The sequence below is a fragment of the Bombyx mori genome, chromosome 8 (genome assembly GCF_030269925.1).
Source record: "Bombyx mori chromosome 8, ASM3026992v2".
Lineage (NCBI taxonomy): Eukaryota > Metazoa > Arthropoda > Insecta > Lepidoptera > Bombycidae > Bombyx > Bombyx mori.
Window position 1 is genome coordinate 8,566,705 of NC_085114.1, and position 19,325 is coordinate 8,586,029.

Genomic DNA, 19,325 nt, shown 5'->3' on the forward strand with positions numbered 1-19,325 from the left:
CCTACCACCAGTAATTACGCAAATTATAATTTTGTGGGTTTTGGTTTTATTACACGATGTTATTCCTTCACCGTGGAAGTCAATCGTGAACAATTGTTAAGTACGTATTTCATTAGAAAAATTGGTACCCGCCTGCGGGATTCGAACACCGTTGCATCGCTACGAATGCACCGGACGTGTTATCCTTTAGGCCACAACGACTTCAATTTATAATTAATCTCTTTATGTTCTGTTACTTAGATCACTGACACAATTATCTGGAGTTAAGCGCAAGAAGCTAATATACAATTTGAACGAGTGTAAATTTCAAAGGACATATTTTTTATGTACATATGCTCTAATCGTTTATACGTAATTAGTTCAAAATGGTAGGCAGCGGCTCGGCTCTGCCCCTGGCATTGCTGACATCCATAAGCGACGGTGACCACTTACCATCAGGTGGGTGGTATGCTCGTCGGCCTACAAAGCCAATAAAAAAATATATTTTTTTATTTAATAAATTTCAATCCAAACGTCAATTTGTTACGAGAAAATAAGATGTACGATACTACCCAAACATTAAAAATTAATTACACGTTAAAAATGGAGTAAATTTTATACGCCATTTTAGCGTTTAAGGATATCGATTTCTCCTAGATGTATGTAACATACGCCGTGAGTTGCATATGGTGTGGTACATCAAACGGTATTCAAGTGTGTGACGTTGGATGTAAGCCAAAACACAATGTCTGCACACGGTTACATACAATAATTGCCCGCTACGGGTGTACCTTTGAAAATGGAGACACTTTTTGTGGGTAGTAAATACGTTGCAAATTGCAGGGACGAAACGCAGCATAGACTCAGTAAACGATTTCAAACTACGTGCTATTTTCACGGCACACGGTAGTTCTTTGTGATTAATTACGTTAATGACCGGACCATTTGAATATTTGACCGAATCATTTTGATTGTTGTTGAAAATATGACACAACTTTTTTTTTTTATTTTTACAACATTAATACTTTAGAGCTAGTTACAACTCGGTACGAAATTTTCAAGTTTCAGAGCTACGGAATGGTGTATAAAGATTTTTCCAAACATGGATTGACTCTCTAGCCGTACAGCCTCTATCTTTCAGTCCACAGACGTCCATTGCTGGGCAATATACTCGTATACTTAAAATATCTTCTATAGGCTAATATTTAGTTACAAAGACCTTCAAAACTATTTGAAATAATACAATAAAAGAAATAGTTACCCAAAGCGTAATCTTAAATAGCTTGCCTAGTCATTTGAAAATGTCGTCTTAAAACGTTTTTTTAACTGTGTTCGAAGGCAGATATATTATCATACAGCTCGTCTAATGGTGAGTAATCACCGTAGCTCATGTCGCTGCCTGCCACCTAAAACTCGTTTGTAAGTAAATGATAAAACATAGGAATTATGTAACTCAGATATTATCATAAAAGTAATATAGAAAGCGCCCTAAAATCAAAACTAAGACAAATTTCATACTGTCCGTGCATAGCATAGTATAGTTAACCTCGTTTTATTTTCGGTCCATGAAGGATGGCGGCTCATCCCGCTTCGGATGGAGTACACTTAACCGCAACAGATGGCCGCACACTACATCCACGTTATACGTACCTCCTACATTGTCTACGATAGACGATGGTTCCGAGATGAAGCAAGTTAGACCCGTTCGTTTACCTTTAATCGGACACGCGTATAATTTTCCTTACTTAAACTAAATAGTACTTGCAGTAATTTTTAATAAATAATAGTTTAAAAAAAAACTAACAAAATACGCTTTTATAGAAAATCAGGAATCAAGGAAAAAATCAAGAAAGTGCTTTTCAGGATATTTTCAAAATATTCTACTTATATCTGTTCATAAAATATAGCTACTGATATCATGCACCCGACGCATTTTTTTTATAACAACTATTATTTATTTTTAATTTTTTAGTTGAATTTCAATTTTTAAAATTTTTTTTTCAATATATTTTTTTTAATATCTGTTAATAACTGTCTTAGTGAATTCTCATCGGTCCTTAATAAGTATACCAAATTTCAAGTTAATCCGACGTTTTGAAGGGGGTCAAAATCATGTTTAAAGATTCCTTTACAAACATACATACGTTTGAAGCTAATAAAAGCGTATTAAAAACATTTAAACTCGTTTCACTTAAAGGTTTTTCCTACGTACTGCCAGTAACTTCGAGGGGCTATTCTGGTTTTACCGGGTGCGTAGGCTTACTCAGGAGGCTCAGCTTGAAGGACTTTACTAATATCTGCCCTAGCAAGAGCAGTGCTTCGCTGAATCTACACCGGATTGGAATGGCGACCCTCGTAAGATCCGGTGAGAAACTCAGTGGATTGTGTCTGTGGGTTAAGTTGCATATTGAACCCAATGGCGCATTCATCGAGTTCAATGTGATCAGTGACCGGTAGTTGGAATACCTAGAAGTACCGACAGTGGATCGGAAGGATCCGAACATACATACGTGTTCAGTGTGCTTAGTGCGAGTTTTTAACGTCCTCGATAGCGTAAAAGTTAGCTCATATTTGTATGGAATGGGATCGTTTGCGTACGTTTGCCGCTAGGGGCGCTGTTCCAACTGCATACAAAATTGGGTTAACTTTTACGCTATCGAGAACGTTAAGAAACTCGTACTAAGCACACAGGGCGACGACACGACGACGGCTCTGTATTGCCCGGTCGTCTGGGTCAGGTATGTACTTAAATTAAATAATTATGCTCTAATGTTAAATATAAAATTTTGATAATATTGCTGTGTGGTTTCCGTCCGTAATATAATTATCTAATCTCTGTCTTACGTTTAATCTATTTCAATTAAAAGCCTACGAAATCACTTAGCGAGAAAAATCAGTGCTTTCCTTACAAAACTGAAATGTTTTATGAATACAAAACAACATGAAAATGAGGACATTCATATCTTCACACGTTGGTTGGCATTGGTTGGCGTGCAATGAGACGTGTACGTTCCGTTGCACGCAGCCGACGGCGCTGCATTTCCGAACGCATCGTTCAATATCCGAGGGATTGTTTGTAGAGCCACCCCTTCTCTCCCCGTGCCTCCCTACAGATATCACTGCCTCTAATGGAGCCTGCAGAGACGTTGGGTCTTAGTAATAGACTTCTTTTTAACCTCGATCAAGATCTTAAAGGATGAAAATTCAGACATCCATAAACCGAATCAATCGGATTTCTTTGTGGGAAAAGTAGATTATCTGGTTATGGTACATTCAAACGGCATGAAAAAAGTCTTATTCTTAAATTGTTTTGAGGCTTATTTATTTAATGTCTCATAAATGTTCATCAGCTATGTTTTAATACCCAATTTTACGTCTTAAATTGATACAACATCTTCACAAAATAAAATTAATTGAAATATTGAATGCGTGAGTCTGATGCAATTTAGTGTCAATAAAATAGGCAACGGTCATGGTTGAACCAATTAGCTGTAAATGTATTTAAATAATTACATAAATAAAACAAAAATCTGAACCACGTGGATATTAAAGCTAATGATGCTGTTCTGTACCATTTGAACACCACTATTTCTGAAAACAAACAAGAAAGAAAATCGAAGTAAGAACGTAATTGATTGAAATAAACATAAATAAGTCCAAATCAAAATCATAATTAAAGAACTGAACCTTGATCTGGAAAAAGATAAATTATATCTTCATTATTGGAACTGATATTATATTTAGTTATCTACAGAAACTTTCCAAGAAGTTGTAAAAGTAATCTTTACGGCTTCGAAAGGAATATCTAGACTGAAGTTTAGTTCGTTCTACGTAATTGAGGCGGAGAGATAACTAAATAAATGCGTTAAGCCTTAGGAGAGCCAAGGGTATTAGAACTATTCCGACTACGAACTATCCTTCGAGGCGGATTACGGGAGCCGATGACGGAAATGCTTCACGCCTCCCCCACTTTCTGTTAACTTTTACGTATGGGATTGATAATAAATAAAACATTTATAGTTGTGTTATTTTCTTTACTTTTCGCGAGTCGTAGATATAATGAAAACTATTTTGAAGGCTTTCATTATACAGTGCCAATTTACAGTGTTTTTAATTACGATTCAGCGCCAACAATTGTGTAAGAATGTTTGTATCAGGTTGTATTGCATGTTAATATTGAGCACATTGAGAATGTTTTAAATTATCACTCGAACGTAGAACCAAAGTATGTACACGTCTCTGAGTGGAACGAGTGTGTCTATAATGTAAATGTTTGTTACTTGTTCCTCTAGTTGAAGTTGCGTATTGAATTTCTGAAACGGTCTCGTGAATTCGCGATACCTGCCAGTTCCTATGTACGTTTCCTGACGGCTCGAACTAAAGAACTCAGAAAAAGTTTAATAAAACTGTATATTGGTGTGCAAATTCCTAAGCGTCATAAGTTTAATAATACATATACGATATTAATACGAGATACGAATTGATGTATTATCAAATGTTTAGACTTAGACAGAAATACGAAGCAGAAGTTTCGAACAAAATCAAATTAAAAAAAACACAAACAAAAAGTACATGTCGTTGTGTTATGTATACTTTCCTAATGTAACCCTGAACGTATTAATATAATTATGTTTTTATTATTATTAATTTCTATTAAAGCATCCGTCATATTTTCGGGCACTGCTGCCATTTTTTACAGGAGATGCCTATTCACATTGCCGGAAATTCTAATCGTTTAGGTCTATCTTAATCTGCCCAGATTAGTCTCTCAGTTCCTTGTACTTTTTTACCTACCTAACTGCCAGAAGCCTTAAGAACTCACAGAGCTCAACCTGAAGTAATTTACCAACATCTGCCCTAAAGCAGGGATTTGCTGAATCAACCACCCGATGACAATCACGACCCGCTGAGAAGTTAAGTTGCACTTCGAATTCTTGGTCGCATTCGTAGAGTTCGTCAAGAATAGTGAACGGTGCTTGGATTGTCAAATAGTACTGACAGAGGATCACACTAACGACTACCACTCTACAAACTGCAGAGCTCACTCTACGAACGGCATCCTCTGCGTTCATCTATAGTGCATTTACGGCATTCAGAATTGGAGGTTTAGGCGGTGTTCCATAACAGCTACATCATGCTTTTCTTTAAATGACGTTTGATATGACTCTTCAATGGTAAGCAATGGCCTACTGTGCCTCTGGCATTGATATTTATGTTGTAGTTTGGTAAGTTTTCAGTTTCACGTCCGCTTGATAATAACTACACGATAATAACAAAATCAGAACATTTTTACTTCTTCATAAAAATTTCCCGTAATTAATTTAATATTTTACTGGTGGTAGGACCTCTTGTGGGTCCGCGCGGTTGGGTACCACCACCGTGCCTATTTCTGCCGTGAAGCAGTAATGCGTTTCGGTTTGAAGGGTGGGGCAGCCGTTGTAACTTACTTGAGACCTTAGAACTTATATCTCAAGGTGGGTGGCGCATTTATGTTGTGGATCTCTACGGGCTCCAGTAACCACTTAACATCAGGTGGGCTGCGAGCTCGTCCACTCACCTAAGCAATAAAAAAAAATTAAAAAAAAATTTAAACAAAAATTTTTACAACTATCTTGTGTAGAATATGTCATGTAGAAAATAATGCAGACATTGGCTAGAACCAAGATATACTTTTCATTGCATTATTATGTTACTGTAGCAACCACATTTTTGTACATTAACATAAAATATTTCTTGCTACGTTTCTTTATTTAGATACGATATAAATTTTGAACGTGCAGCTATTACGTTTGTGGGAAGTCTTTAATGACCCGTAGAATCGTTTTTATGATGTTTACTTTGATCAGAGAACAGCATCAAAACGTCTTTTATGGAGCAATAACATCGGATTCGACTGAAAATTGGAAGTCTTCGATGTCAGAATTTATCTCTTTAAATTTTGGTTAGTTCAACGTTGCACAATTCACGTGATTTAAAAACGAAAAGGGAAGCCATAATTGCTCAATTGTTGTCTTCAATAATATAATCGTTTGTGTTTGTTAAGTAAGTAAGTTTGTAAAGAAAGTAGGTAATAAAAAAGGGAAGAGTATTTTTTTAAATTATTATCCATCTGTTTCTTCGCGCGCTTCTCCAGAAGTAGGTACCTACTAAACGTAATCTTGTAGAATTTATAGGTATGAAAGAATTAATTTGAAACAAAATATAGGTACATATTTATTTCATTACAATCGAATGTTGCGTGGAAACGTTTTTGACATTTAAAGTTTGGAAATTTTCTTATATATCGTTTATGGTTAGAAATTACTAAGTAATTATGAAGTTTTAATTCGAAAGGAACTATTTTTGTCTGTTACGTTTTCATGTCGTAGCCACTGAACCGAATTTGACGATATTTCTTTTGGTTAAATTTTGGACCGTGGTTAAAAATTTAGACTACCTTTTTTTTCTCCTACCTATGCTGATAGCCTTCAGGGGCTATATCAGCGTTACCCTGTGTAAGTGAGCTGTCGGGGCACAAACCGGAGGTGTTGCTAACACTGGCCCTAGCAAGATATTCGCAGAATCTACCACCGGATCGGAAACGGGACCTACTGAGAAGATCCGGCGAGAAACTCAGTGGGCAGACTTCCTTTCATTCCTTTGCTGAACATGGATCTCCGCGCACGCATTATACAATGTAAACCACGCGGACGAAGCTACGAGCGGAAAGCCCGTACATTTAATTCGGTGAATTTGTGCAGATTCTGAGCTTTTACAGCTTATGCATATGACTAGTATCATTGTGATAGCTTTGGTGTCAGTTATCCAATACATTCTTCATGGACATGCATGGATTGCGTGGTACATGTAATTCCGAACAACCGCCTCTTAGAATTCTGGTTGATGAGTCCTATTGAAGTTTTAAATATTAAGTGTATTTTATCTATGATTGAAGCAATGTTAATGACCATAGTTCTTTGAGATTTTGTGATATATGTCACAGACAGTCCTTAAAAGGTAAAGAAAGCCTATAAATGGCATAAAGTATTACATGGCTTTGGCCAGTCAAATGACATTAAAAAGAAAAGTAGGTAACGTCGACAACAGTTTGTGAACTTGTAGTAATTTAGTAGGCATTTGAACAAATATAGGTAAACCTATTGATTTAGATAAATACACCTGGTACTTCTGCTCAATATTTAGCTAATACACTTACATTATAGATATATTAGGTCCTTACGAAGTTAGCGTTTTGTCGTACTGACCACTTTGATTTGAAATATCTCCTCTTTGAATAAGAATTCCAAATTCAAATTTATAAATTAATTTAGCTGCTACATTTGAGTTTTCAAAAAAACAGTCATTCATTATTTTTTTGCTTTGGCATCGCTTATTACCGCACAGTGGAAAACGTGAAATAACGGGATACTTATTTACCAGTACGCAATCTACAGTGGCACCAGTGCTGCAGAAACAGCTCTAAGCAATTAAAGGCTATTGTGGGAGCGGATCTATCTTAAAGCACTTCAGAGATAGCTGCAGGCTTCGGGTTAAGTGATAAAACTGTATTAATCCACTTGAAGCAAATCGGGAAAGTAAAAAAACTTGAATCGAACTTGCAAACACGCGTCGACTGCTGTGTTACTTTGCTCAACCGACACAATAATGAAGGAATTTTAAATCTAATCATTACTTGTGATGAAAAGTGGATACTGTACGATAATCGAAAGCGCTCGTCGCAATGGCTGGACCCTGGAGACCCAGCCAAATCCTGCCTTAAACGAAAATTAACTCAGAAAAAGTTACTTGTGAGTGTTGGTGGACTAGTGCCGGTGTCGTTCACTACAGCTTTCTAAAATCTTGCCAAACGAGTACGGCAGATATCTATTGTCAGCAACTACAAACCATGAAGAAAGAACTAGCTGCTAAGCAACCGAGTTTGGTCTTTCGCTCTAAGTCACTGCTGCTTCATGACAACGCAAGACCACACACTTCACAACAAACAACCACTAAGTTAGGTGAGCTACAATTGCAATGTCTGCGACATCCACTGTACTCCCCGGACCTTGCTCCAAGAGATTACCATTTTTTCCGGATTTTGGAAAGCTTACAAGGAAAAAAATCAACTCCGATGCGGCAGTTCAAACCGCCTTCAAACAGTTTATTGATTCTTGCTTCCATGGTTTTTTTGTAAAGGTATCAATGAACTACCTATGAGATGGCAAAAGTGCATAGCTATCAACGATTTATACTTTGATTAATTAAATACATTATATTTTACAAAAAAAAATGACTTTATATTTCTCCCGTACAAAACGCCAATTTCATATGTAAGGACCTAATATTTATGAATATTTATTGCATTAACAAGTTCATTGCCTACATAGTGAGCCAAACCCATATGTATGTATTTCTTTTACAATGTGAATGTCGCCACCAACCCTAAGACGTGAGGTCTAAGTCTCAATTGTAAAATATTAAAGGACCCATCCTTCAAACCAGAACGCAACAATAGTGCTGTCGTAACTGTCTCTCTCTGAAATATATCCTGTGAGATCCCAAGGATTCGCTCTGTGCTTTTTGGCTTCTCAAGCAGAAGATTTCGACGAGCGGACTAACCCTTAGACACCGGACTGAGTTTCTCACTGGACCGGTCGCCATCCCGACCCGGTGGTAGATTTTGCGAAGCACTGCTCTTGCTAGTGCTAGTGTTAGCAAATTTTCTCAGGTTGAGCCCATGAGCTCATCTACCCATCCGAGCGTAGGTGGATTAGCCTCTTAGGTTACCAGCGCATAAATAAGGGAAAAAAGCGCTATAGAACTACCCGTGTAAAATCACAGGATGCACTTACCAGGAGTAATTGCCCAAATTATAATTTTAACCAGTTTCATTTTTGTTACATTATTGCTTAATAATGTAATTCATTCATTAAAATTTTATTATACATTAATATATAACATCTATACATTCAATTTACAGGAAATAGCAGATGAAGATTTGACGAAGGGTGGACGAAGTTGTGTGAATAGTTTCATTTTGTTTCTTTAGTCTATATTGAAATTTAAAAAAAGGTAAAAAAACTGAGCAACAATGACAGAAAAAGCTGTTTGACATATTGAAAAAAGATCTTTTGAGGTTATCTTATTATTTTGTTATTAAAAATTCGTCGAGTACGTACGATACTAATATTTTAATTCCATAAATCCGCTACAGTATTAAACCTAAAGCATTTAAAATAAAAAAAATCAATGGTTGATAATTCTGATAAAAGACCTCAATTTGGGAATAGATATCTGGAAAATGCTGAAGAAGTGTTTAAACACAACTCGTGGTACCGTATTTATTTATAAACGATTTATTACATCAACACTTTACTTATCTTGCGATTGTGAGATCAAGGCTTTGGAGAAAACAAGACATAGAAAAAAGCCCACGGGCGGTGCTAGATATTTGAATGATAAGAAGCATATTCTTTTATTTAATGCTTGGTAATGCAATTTATAAGTTTTTAAAGTAATTATAACTTAATTTTCTTGATGATCAATTAAGTTTGCACCGTGAACACGATCATTTTTATATTTATAAAAAGTTTCGAGTTTCTTGGGTTGGTAGTAGCATCCTATATGTCTATCTACACTTATAAGATAATTAAGAAAAACATTAGATGTATAAGGTCAGATATCCACCAGTTCTATGTTATAATTAAAATGTCTATTCATCATCATTCTATTCATCACTTAGGCGAAGGTCTTGTATCCCAAATATCTCATTAACAGGAAAATAACTGTAAATAGACTAAAACCTATGACATTTCTTGAATTTCAGGGATAATGTGGAATGGGATGAAGACCAAGAGAAAAAAGCACAAGAGAAGGTTAGAAATAATTCACAAGTAACATTCACAGATGAACATTTAAAGTCCTTAGAAGAAGATGCTGATAAACACTGGGATGCATTCTATGATATACACCAAAACAGGTAAGAAGTACTAAAATCACACAGGAGATTTTTAAACTGATTTTTTGTAATGTTTATTATTAAATGACTTCTTTGAGAAATTAGTGCGATACAATAATAATTTTACTATGGCTGCCTTGAAATATATCTCCGACTTAGGTGACGGGGGGATGAAAAGCCACCATCACCCAAAAAATGCCCTATCTGATTCTTGCGAACCCCCATAATTTGGGCAATTTAAACAATAGTCATTACTTGTAAAATGCGATGAAGAGCCACTTAGCCCATAGATACCAGTGAGTTTCTCACCAGTTCTCCAAAGCGGGTCTCAATTGTGATCCATTAGTAGAGTCAGTAAAGCACTGCTGTTGCCAGGACTACTGTTAGTAAGTCCTCGCAGGTAGAGTACAGTTAGCTGATCTTCCAAATCATGTGTAGCTGAAATAGCTCGATAAGGTAGTGAAAAAAAAATTCAGAGGCTAATATTTAACTTTTTAAAATTCTTACATTTGTTCATAGTGAATAAATAACATTATGTAAAAACAAAATTCATAACTTTTACAGCAAATTGTAGCAAAATTATCTCCGATGTTTGCGTAGGAAGAGACGGCCACTGCATTAGTGTTGAGTGGTACCAATTTTTCTAATGAAAAACGTACTTAACAAGTGTTTATGATTGACTTCCACCACACCATTAAAGGAATAACATAGTGTAATAATGTGTGTAATCAACAAACCTACAAAAATTATAATTTGCATAATTACTGGTGGTAGGACCTGCCTATTTTTGCCGTGAAGCAGAATTCGATTCGGTTTGAAGGGTGCGGCAGCCGTTGTAACTATACTGAGACCTTAGAACTCATATCTCAAGGTGGGTGGCGGCATTTACGTTATAGATGTCCATGGGCTCCGGTAACCATTTATCACCAGGTAGGCTGTGAGCTCATCCACCATAAAATTTTCAATAACCAGTGAAGTAATAAACCCAAAAATTAAAACATTTTACAGATTCTTCAAAGACCGGCACTGGCTTTTCACTGAATTTCCTGAGTTAGCACCTGACAATACATCTGCACCTGTACGAGTGTTTTCAGAAACTACAAACCATGCAAACAAACAAAACACAACTCTCAGTTCTACTAGTGATACAATTCGTAACATATTTGAAATAGGTTGTGGTGTTGGAAACACAATTTTCCCAATACTGCAATACAGTCAAGATCCAAAATTATTTGTATATGGCTGTGATTTCTCATCTAAAGCTATTGAAATAATGAAACAAAATGAGCTTTACAATACAGATAGATGTAAAGTATTTGTATTGGATGCAACAGAGGCTGACTGGAATGTACCTTTCAAGGAGAATTCAATAGATATTGTGGTGTTGATATTTGTATTGTCTGCTATTGACCCCCAAAAGTAAGTCACTTTCAAGTTATTCTCTATAGTTTTAAACTCTAACATACTTAATCCTATAATCCTCCTTGCATTGTGTTCCTCAATTCTGAAGGTTTTGACCTATATGAATCACTTTTTTTCGTGTCATGTTCCTCCATCCATTCCTTCTGCCTAGTAACATTGAGGTTGGAGTCCAATGTAATTTTAATTTGATCAGACCAGCCCATTAGACTACAATCCATTGGTCTCTTTTCTTCTACATATGTAAGGAATGCAATAATTGAATATAATATATCTATAAAAAAACAGTTTCATCTTGTTACCATATCCATATAAGACGCCTATGAGAAAAGGTAAAAACTTATCTTGGATTTTCTAAGCTGATCTAATTAAACTATATCAGTTAATCGTTATTATATTTAAAAAAATTGAAGGAGGCTATGTTTGTTACGCATTATTCCCTGCACCTTTTTTAAGTCATCTGGTATTGGTTCATGGTACATGAAAATATTGCTTATCCTGAACAATCAATCATTATCAATCAATCATCATAGATCAATAATTGATCATAGTTTTCTTAAATATCTCTTCAATGTTGTTATAACAATAAACCCGAATTAGAAATGTTTCAAACTTATAACAGAGAAAGAATTGATGCACTCTATGATATTATGTGTTAAGAGTTTATCAATGTATGATGATGAATGCAAACGCACACAAAATTAGATTAAATTGTAGTATTAGTATTATCAATAAGAACAGTAACAAATTTCAATATTCGGGATCAGTGTCCTTGAATAATACTTACAAACATCTCGCCGGATCTTCTCAGTGGGTCGCGTTTCCGATCCGGTGGTAGATTCTGCGAAGCAGGGCTCTTGCTAGGGTTCGGGTTAGCAACGTCGTCAGGTTTGAGCCCCGTGAGCTCACCTACTAGTTAAGGTTACGCTGGAATAGCCGCTCAAGGCTACCAGGTTAGGTAGAGAAAAAAAAAAACGTCTCAACATCGAAAGAATAAAGTAAAATCTCTTATTCGCAACTTCTGTATGGATTCGTATATTTTTTTCTTTATTTTAGGGTTGACTAATTACCTATAAAATTAACATCAGTTATTTAAAGAAAATTTTAATAGAATTTACTGCATAATTCGAAAAGTGGAAATCATGGATATCCGACGTTATGTTATTAATGTTGAGTTAATAAACATAATTATGTTTCAGGATGCCTCAAGTAATCAAGAATATATTCAAATATCTGAAACCGGGTGGATTAGTTGTGTTCCGAGATTATGGCCTCTATGACCTAGCACAACTAAGGTTCAAAAAAGGAAGGTGTATATCCAACAACTTTTATGCACGAGGTGACAAAACCAGAGTATATTTTTTTACACAAGAAGAAATAAATAAACTCTTCACGGGTGAAGGATTCATAGAGGAGCAGAACCTTGTAGATAGAAGGCTACAAGTAAATAGAGGAAAGATGTTGACAATGTACAGAGTTTGGATACAAGCAAAATATAGAAAGCCGGTTTAAAATAAAACTATTTTCTAAAAAATATATTTATTAGTTTAAAAAAAGTGTAACATGTAAATATAACTGCATACCATTAAGTAAGTAATTTTACAATACGTATTTACTTCTTGAAGTTATTTAACACTTGTAAACGTGAAATTGTACGGCTTAACAAAAGTATTTGTCAGTTTATTGACAATTTTGATAGGAGGACCGTTCCAAGTGACCTTAAATTCCTCTATTAATCTTTTTATAAGTAATTCTATTTCTAATTCTGCTATCCGACGCCCAATACAGCTTCGAACGCCAAAACCGAATGGTAGAGTAACAAGAGGATGCGCATTACCGTAATACAGTGGATCTGATTTTTCGACCAACCACCTTTCCGGTATGAACTCTTCGGGCTGCGGATAAAACTTTTCTGACCTTGATAAATATTCGTTTGGGGCTATGACGTCTATCTGTAACCAGAAATAACGATATGGTGACTCATGCGAAATTTTATTCAATATTTTTTACTTATTATTATGCTATGCATTCATTAATGTCAAAAGCGACATGAATCTGAGCGTTATTAAGTTAAAATAAATTAAGAACTAATGATAATATCTTTATAAATAGTGAATCTGGTGATTGCAGAAACTGAGTATGCAAATAGACATAAAAGAGTTTTTGTCATGTATTGAACATAGATAGCTTTGCCTTTGTGCACAATAAAAAAAAAAACAATTATTACAAACATATCTTAAGGTACATAATCTTCAAGGAAACTTCCTCAACTTAAACTTCGTTTGAATAAATAACGCCGAGTATCGTCCACACATTAGACACTATTTAAAAAGTACCTATAATTTTCTCACATTATAATAATGAGAAAAATATTATTATTCATGAGAAATAATTAAATCTAATAATTTATTAATTTTAATAACCTGGCTTATTCTATAAAAGGAAGGTCACCTTAAATTGATTGTTAAAACAAATTTGGCCCTGATCATTTCAGATCATTATAGTAAAAGGGGAAGAGGTTGACCGAAGAAGACATGGAGAACGTATGAGAGAGAGAGAGGAGTGGATGTTGAAATGACGGCTGATATAAGAGAATTAAATAGAAAAATTCGCTATGTCGACCCCACCTAGTGGGATAAGGTGGAGAAAAAGAAAAAGATCATTTCGGTTAAATATTGTAGAGACATCGGTTTTTTTCAATTCCTTATCGGTATTATATTTTATTTCATTTCTTACCCCTTTAGGTATGTAATAGCCGCCAACGATGTGGTCTCTATGTGTTCTTCTCAAATTCGCAGGAACTACATGACGTAGCCGCAAAGCCTCTTTCAGACAGGCTCGGAAGTATCTTTTATAGTTCGACTCTGATGTACGTATTTCTTCACGTAATTTATCCTGCACCTTTTGATTCATCGCTAAATTGAATAGTAAACTTGTCGTTACAAAACTGACCTGTAATTAACTGAAATTTGGAATAATAATGTAAACTAGTATAGATAAATAAGAGTGAAATGACGTCACTTCTGAATATTTACAGCAATACGCATCTGATCAAATCTGAATTGTCATCATTCCGTCGGTCAACATTAGAAAATGCTATCAAATTCAGGCAAGTATCGAAGTTACAGAGATGATGTTATGTCTATGTCATAATAACTGCAAAGGCCCCCTGTGTGCTTAGTGCGAGTTTTTTAACGTTCTCGATAGCGTAAAAGTTAACTCATATTTGTATGGAATGGGATCATTTGCCTATGTTTTCCGCTAAGGGCGCTGTTCCAACTGCATACAAAATTGGGCTAACTTTTACGCTATCGAGAACGTTAAAAAACTCGCACTAAGCACACTGGTGAACGTATGCCTACGGTATCCTCTCGGGGATATCAGATATCTCACGGGGTATTTCGCGGATCACCAGTGAAACTGGTTCGCATTAGAATGGGTTGTATACCTGGGTAAAAGCGGGTAGAACCAATAAACGTTTGTACAAAAGCTCTAGAAGGATGATCATGAAACTGAAAACTATAAAATGGTTAAATTGTCCACATACAGTATCGATTCCAGCAAGCAACATCTCACTGGCCATCATGACGGCGACTTTCTCATCAATGGCTATTAGTTTTTCGAGCACACTTTTCTCCTCTTCAGGTATGTCGTAGCCTCTTTGCTCCAATTTCTTCCGAGCGTGGTTAATGTACATCATACTTATCCTGAAATAATATTTCGATACGTTTCGCGAAATATTTTCATAATTCGTTATTAACGAAACTTATCAAATACCATAAAATTTAATGTTATTATGAAAAAAAAAAACAAAAAAAAACTTTACTTAAATAATTTATAAGCTGTAAAAAAATCCTAACTAAAGGACTTTCACATTATCCGTCAGCAGCACCATCCAATTTTTTTTCTAAACTGTACCCATTTTCAACTGGTCTTGCCAAATAAATCCTAAATCGGTCGCAGAACTACTAGATAGATTGGATTACTTTGCTGATTATTTATATTGCATAAGCAAACCCCTTCAAGTTGTTACATAGATTTACTAAACTTTACTTACTCCCATTGCGTATCATACGCTTCGATGACCATTTTATAGGCTGGCGTTGCGATGTAACGCCAGGGACTAGGCCTTATTTCCAATTTGTAAGTGAGTTCAAAAATATCCCTCGTACTTTTCATTAAACGGCGCGCCGGATGGTCGCTGTCCAAGCTGTCCTTGAGACATCCTAGTCTGGATCCTAAAGCAACCAGGGCGGTGGCCTCAAGAGAAAATTTTGTCAATTCTAACTCAAAATTATCTTTTATGTAAGCATCGTCGTGAGTTATTTGCGATAACCTAAAATTTTAACGCAACGGGATTATTGAAGAGCATAAAAAATTACAAACACAGTTGTAATATTTAATGACAAACGAGAAAAGATACCTTTGGACAAAATCTTGTGCTATTTCATCGATACCGGGTGCGTAAAGCTTCACTAATTTAGGCAACAATAATGCTGGATTTACTTTAGTCCGAAATTCCCGCCATTCAGGACCTTGTCTGTAAAATTGTGTGTGAAAGGGTAATTTAAATTCATAAACAGTTGAAAATTTGGTAAATGCCACTTTCCAAAATTCATCAAAACTCCATCAGATTTGAAGTCGTCCTTCGTGTCGGCCTTGGTATATTCGTATTGAGCAATTCGACTGTGCTTGTATTAAAAGACCGCTGATACAAATGTTTCTTTTGAAATATGTACCTACTGGACAAATTTCACAAACGACTACCATGAAGGAATCATATCGTGTTAACACGTCATTATGGATCCTCCCGATCCATTGACGGTGCTATTAGGTACCACAAGCACCGGTCACCGTCCTCGTCGAACCCGTCGCTTGTGACGAAGAGCTCGACGAGCGAATTAACCCATAGACACAGCCCAGTGAGTTTCTCGCTGGATCAGTGGGTCGCGTTTCCGATCCGGTGGTAGATTCTGCCAATCACTGCTCTTGCTAGGGCCAATATTAGCAACACTTCCGGTTTGAGCCCCGTGAGCTCACCTACATGTTAGGGTGAAGCTTAAATAACCTCTCAAGGCTATCAACATAGGCAGGAATAAAAAATCGTGTAATATAAAACAAACCGAGAAAATTTATAATTTGCCTAATTACTGGTGGTAAAGCGTTATGTAAACCCGCACACTAGTAAGTTCCACCTTGTCTATTTTTGCTTTGAAGCAGTAATGTGTTTCGGTTTGAAGTGTCGGGCAGCCGTTGCACTGTAAAAACTGAGACTTAGAACTCATTGGTGGGGCATTGATGTGGTTTATGCCTACGGGCTCCGGTAACCACGTGACATCAGAGCCGCGAGCTGGTCCACCCATCTAAATTATAAAAAAAATCCAAATTTCTCTACCTACGCGTTTATCAGACCGTGAAGTCCCCCGTATCTCGATTTGCGTAATTGCGTCCTGTAGTAGTCTAAGACTTGAAATCCTGGACGCAATGGATTTGCTTCTTCAGCTCTGTACACCTGTGCGCAAAATAAGCAACATACCGAAAATTATTTATCAATCTGCACAAAACACAGTTCTGCATAACGAGAAAATGTTTAAGTGTAACTTAAATTATCTAAGTCGTGGCATCTGTAAAATGATGTAGTTTCGAAAAATTGCCCTATAAGCCGAGGAAAAGTAACATTTAATTATTTGGCGTGAAAAGCGTCTTGTCATAAATACTTCGAAAGTTCTATGTACAAAGTAATGTGTATCTGACAATTAAGATTTGTAGAATAAAGTCAGAGTGCTCTGAAGAAAATATTTCAGATCAAATATATACAGGGTGTCCGAGAAAGAATGGATAACCCTAGAGCGTTTGGGGACTCAAAATAAAAAAATATTTCTTAGGTAGTATCCTGTCTAGTGCGCGGAAGTCTAAAACTCATATCTCAAAGGTGGGTGGCGGCATTTACATTGTAGATGTATATGGGCTCCAGTAACAGCTTAACACCAAGTGGGCTATGAGTTCATCCACCCATTTAAGCAATAAAAAATAAAAATTTACGTTTATGTTTGGTACCTGTTCGAAATGATCTGGTTCAAATAAAAATAACATCGTTCCCCTTGCGAAAACGCCATCTACTTTTACTAAAGGTCCAAATTTACCTTCTAAAATACCCAGTACATCAAACATATTGGTTTTTGGACCAATCGTACCTGTAAAATAACACATAAATGACATTAAAGACAGGAAATCTGTGTATCTATGCAATCAAAATTACCTATTATTTTTTCCACTAGCATATTATATCAGATTGAATTGGAAGGTATCTTGTCTGATGGCGAGATGCTGTCAAAAAAAGACCCGACTAATAAAATTTCCATCACCTATAATCGGAAGAAAGTGATGCAGAGGTCCTATCAATGGCAGTGCCCCCAGGCCTGGTATTGATTCAAACGGCTTAGGCTTATTAAAAGTCGAAAATTTTCCATTTGCGTAGCTGTAAACATAGTTAACATTAGCAAGATTGGAAAACTATTGAACAAAACAAAAATTTATCAAACTCTTAAAATGATGTTATGAGTAGTCTGCTAACGTGCTATCTAGTCATATCTTGTGATTCTATCAATATCAAAAGCAGATAATAAAGTAGATTTCCAGAATGAATGAACCCTAGTCCATTCATTTATATCAACAACCCGGAATCGCATATTTATTTAATAATTAAAATGAAACGTGCTAAGTACCTACCTACGTATTTCCTTGAAAAAAACTACCTGCCCGTTTATTCCATTCTTGGGTATTCAAAATGGATAAATTAAAAGACTATTTGTGTATATGTCATCTATTTTATTATGTGTATTTTAACATTTTATTAAAGGTAAGTAGCTCTTTTGATAGATAAAATTAGTAGTTTTATGTACCTGCCAAAAATGACCATTTATGACAACTAGTGTTTCGCAATGAACGAGATGCAACTTTATTCAGTAAAACTTCAAGGATTAAGTTCCTTTTTTATTGCATTTTTTCTTTTAAGTTGAATATTAATTTGGAAGAAAAATATATTGCATGTTTTCAATCATAAAAGTAAAATCTGTTGCCAACACAGAAGGAAACTTGAGGTGTCTGTGATTAGGGGCGAACACTATTAGTCTATACATTTTAGCTTCCCTCTTCGTTCATTAAGTTACATATAGGAAGGTGTTAGCCCACTGAGTTTCTCGCCCGATTTTCTCAGTGGGTCGCGATTCCGATCCGGTGGTAGATTCTGCGAAGCATCAACTAGCTAGGGCTGGTGTTAGCAAATTCTCTTAGGTTGAACCCGTGAGCTCACGTACCCGTCCGGGCCTAGCTGGAATAGCCTCATAAGCTACCAGCGAATAGGTAGGGGAAAAAATAATTAGGAAGGTGTTGGTTTATTTTTGAAATACCTACCCAACAACTTTACAAACAATAACCAAAATATGTATTATTACTACTACATAATGCAGGCACTTACTGATAACGCTTATGAATTTGCAACGCAAATACACGTTGTCCACTTTTGTTTAAAGAATACATTAGAAACTGGGTACCTACAGATTTAAACAACAAAATCACTTCGTCTCCGTGTGACAGTCCGGCAAGGTCTGTCGGAATTCTAAATTCTACAATTGAAATTTGAGCTCGATTAGATTAATTTGACCTTGCAGCGAAGTTTGGCCTTGATTTGGGTACATATGAAGCTGTAATCGTAATGTTTTTTTTAAACAATTATATCCCTTAGTATATTATTATAGCATCACACATTTGAAATAGTTACATTAATAGTAACATTTTATTTATTTTAGTAGTCTAACAGCTACTGTGTGTATATCTACTGTGTACTGTGTCGGAATGTGTCCGCTTAGAGCTAAAGCCACAAGTAACGCGTATCACAGCGAGTATATAATTTTTATTTATGATAAAATCAGTACATTTTCATACTGAAAAGGTCTGGTAGAAATCTACTGTGTTCAATAACTGCCAAAAG

The 19,325-nt window shown here is 35.8% G+C and overlaps 2 protein-coding genes and 1 long non-coding RNA gene across 9 annotated transcripts in view; 2 read left to right on the forward strand and 1 right to left on the reverse strand.

Moving 5' to 3' along the window:
- The window catches only part of LOC134199258 (uncharacterized), a 55,282-nt gene extending 53,128 nt beyond the window's left edge, over positions 1-2,154 (forward strand). The window contains exon 2 of the long non-coding RNA XR_009973676.1: positions 1,551-2,154. This is a non-coding gene — a long non-coding RNA (uncharacterized LOC134199258). The remainder of the gene's footprint in view (positions 1-1,550) is intronic.
- Positions 2,155-9,054: 6,900 nt separating this feature from the next.
- On the forward strand, positions 9,055-12,924 carry LOC101736858 (tRNA N(3)-methylcytidine methyltransferase Mettl2). Of its 3 annotated transcripts, none has more exons than XM_038012513.2 (4): positions 9,055-9,447; positions 9,785-9,937; positions 10,925-11,335; positions 12,535-12,924. In XM_038012513.2, the coding sequence occupies exons 1-4, from the start codon at positions 9,260-9,262 to the stop codon at positions 12,845-12,847; spliced, it is 1,065 nt and encodes a 354-aa protein (XP_037868441.1). In that variant the 5' UTR covers positions 9,055-9,259; the 3' UTR covers positions 12,848-12,924. The 3 variants fall into 3 exon arrangements, with proteins under 3 accessions (XP_037868441.1, XP_004932127.1, XP_062525719.1); XM_004932070.5 differs by having other exon boundaries at positions 9,057-9,290; XM_062669735.1 differs by having other exon boundaries at positions 9,076-9,094.
- On the reverse strand, positions 12,858-19,316 carry LOC101736730 (cytochrome P450 CYP12A2). Of its 5 annotated transcripts, none has more exons than XM_004932069.5 (9): positions 18,813-19,316; positions 17,701-17,813; positions 17,393-17,529; positions 16,735-16,847; positions 15,759-15,875; positions 15,393-15,671; positions 14,883-15,042; positions 14,072-14,287; positions 12,858-13,287 (listed from the first exon to the last, which is right to left on the reverse strand). In XM_004932069.5, exons 1-9 carry the CDS (start codon positions 18,872-18,874, stop codon positions 12,961-12,963), a joined length of 1,524 nt encoding a protein of 507 aa, XP_004932126.1. In that variant the 5' UTR covers positions 18,875-19,316; the 3' UTR covers positions 12,858-12,960. The 5 variants fall into 5 exon arrangements, with proteins under 5 accessions (XP_004932126.1, XP_012550990.1, XP_062525713.1 ...); XM_012695536.4 differs by having other exon boundaries at positions 18,893-19,026; XM_062669729.1 differs by having other exon boundaries at positions 12,858-14,297; positions 18,813-19,173.
- Positions 19,317-19,325: the final 9 nt, after the last annotated feature.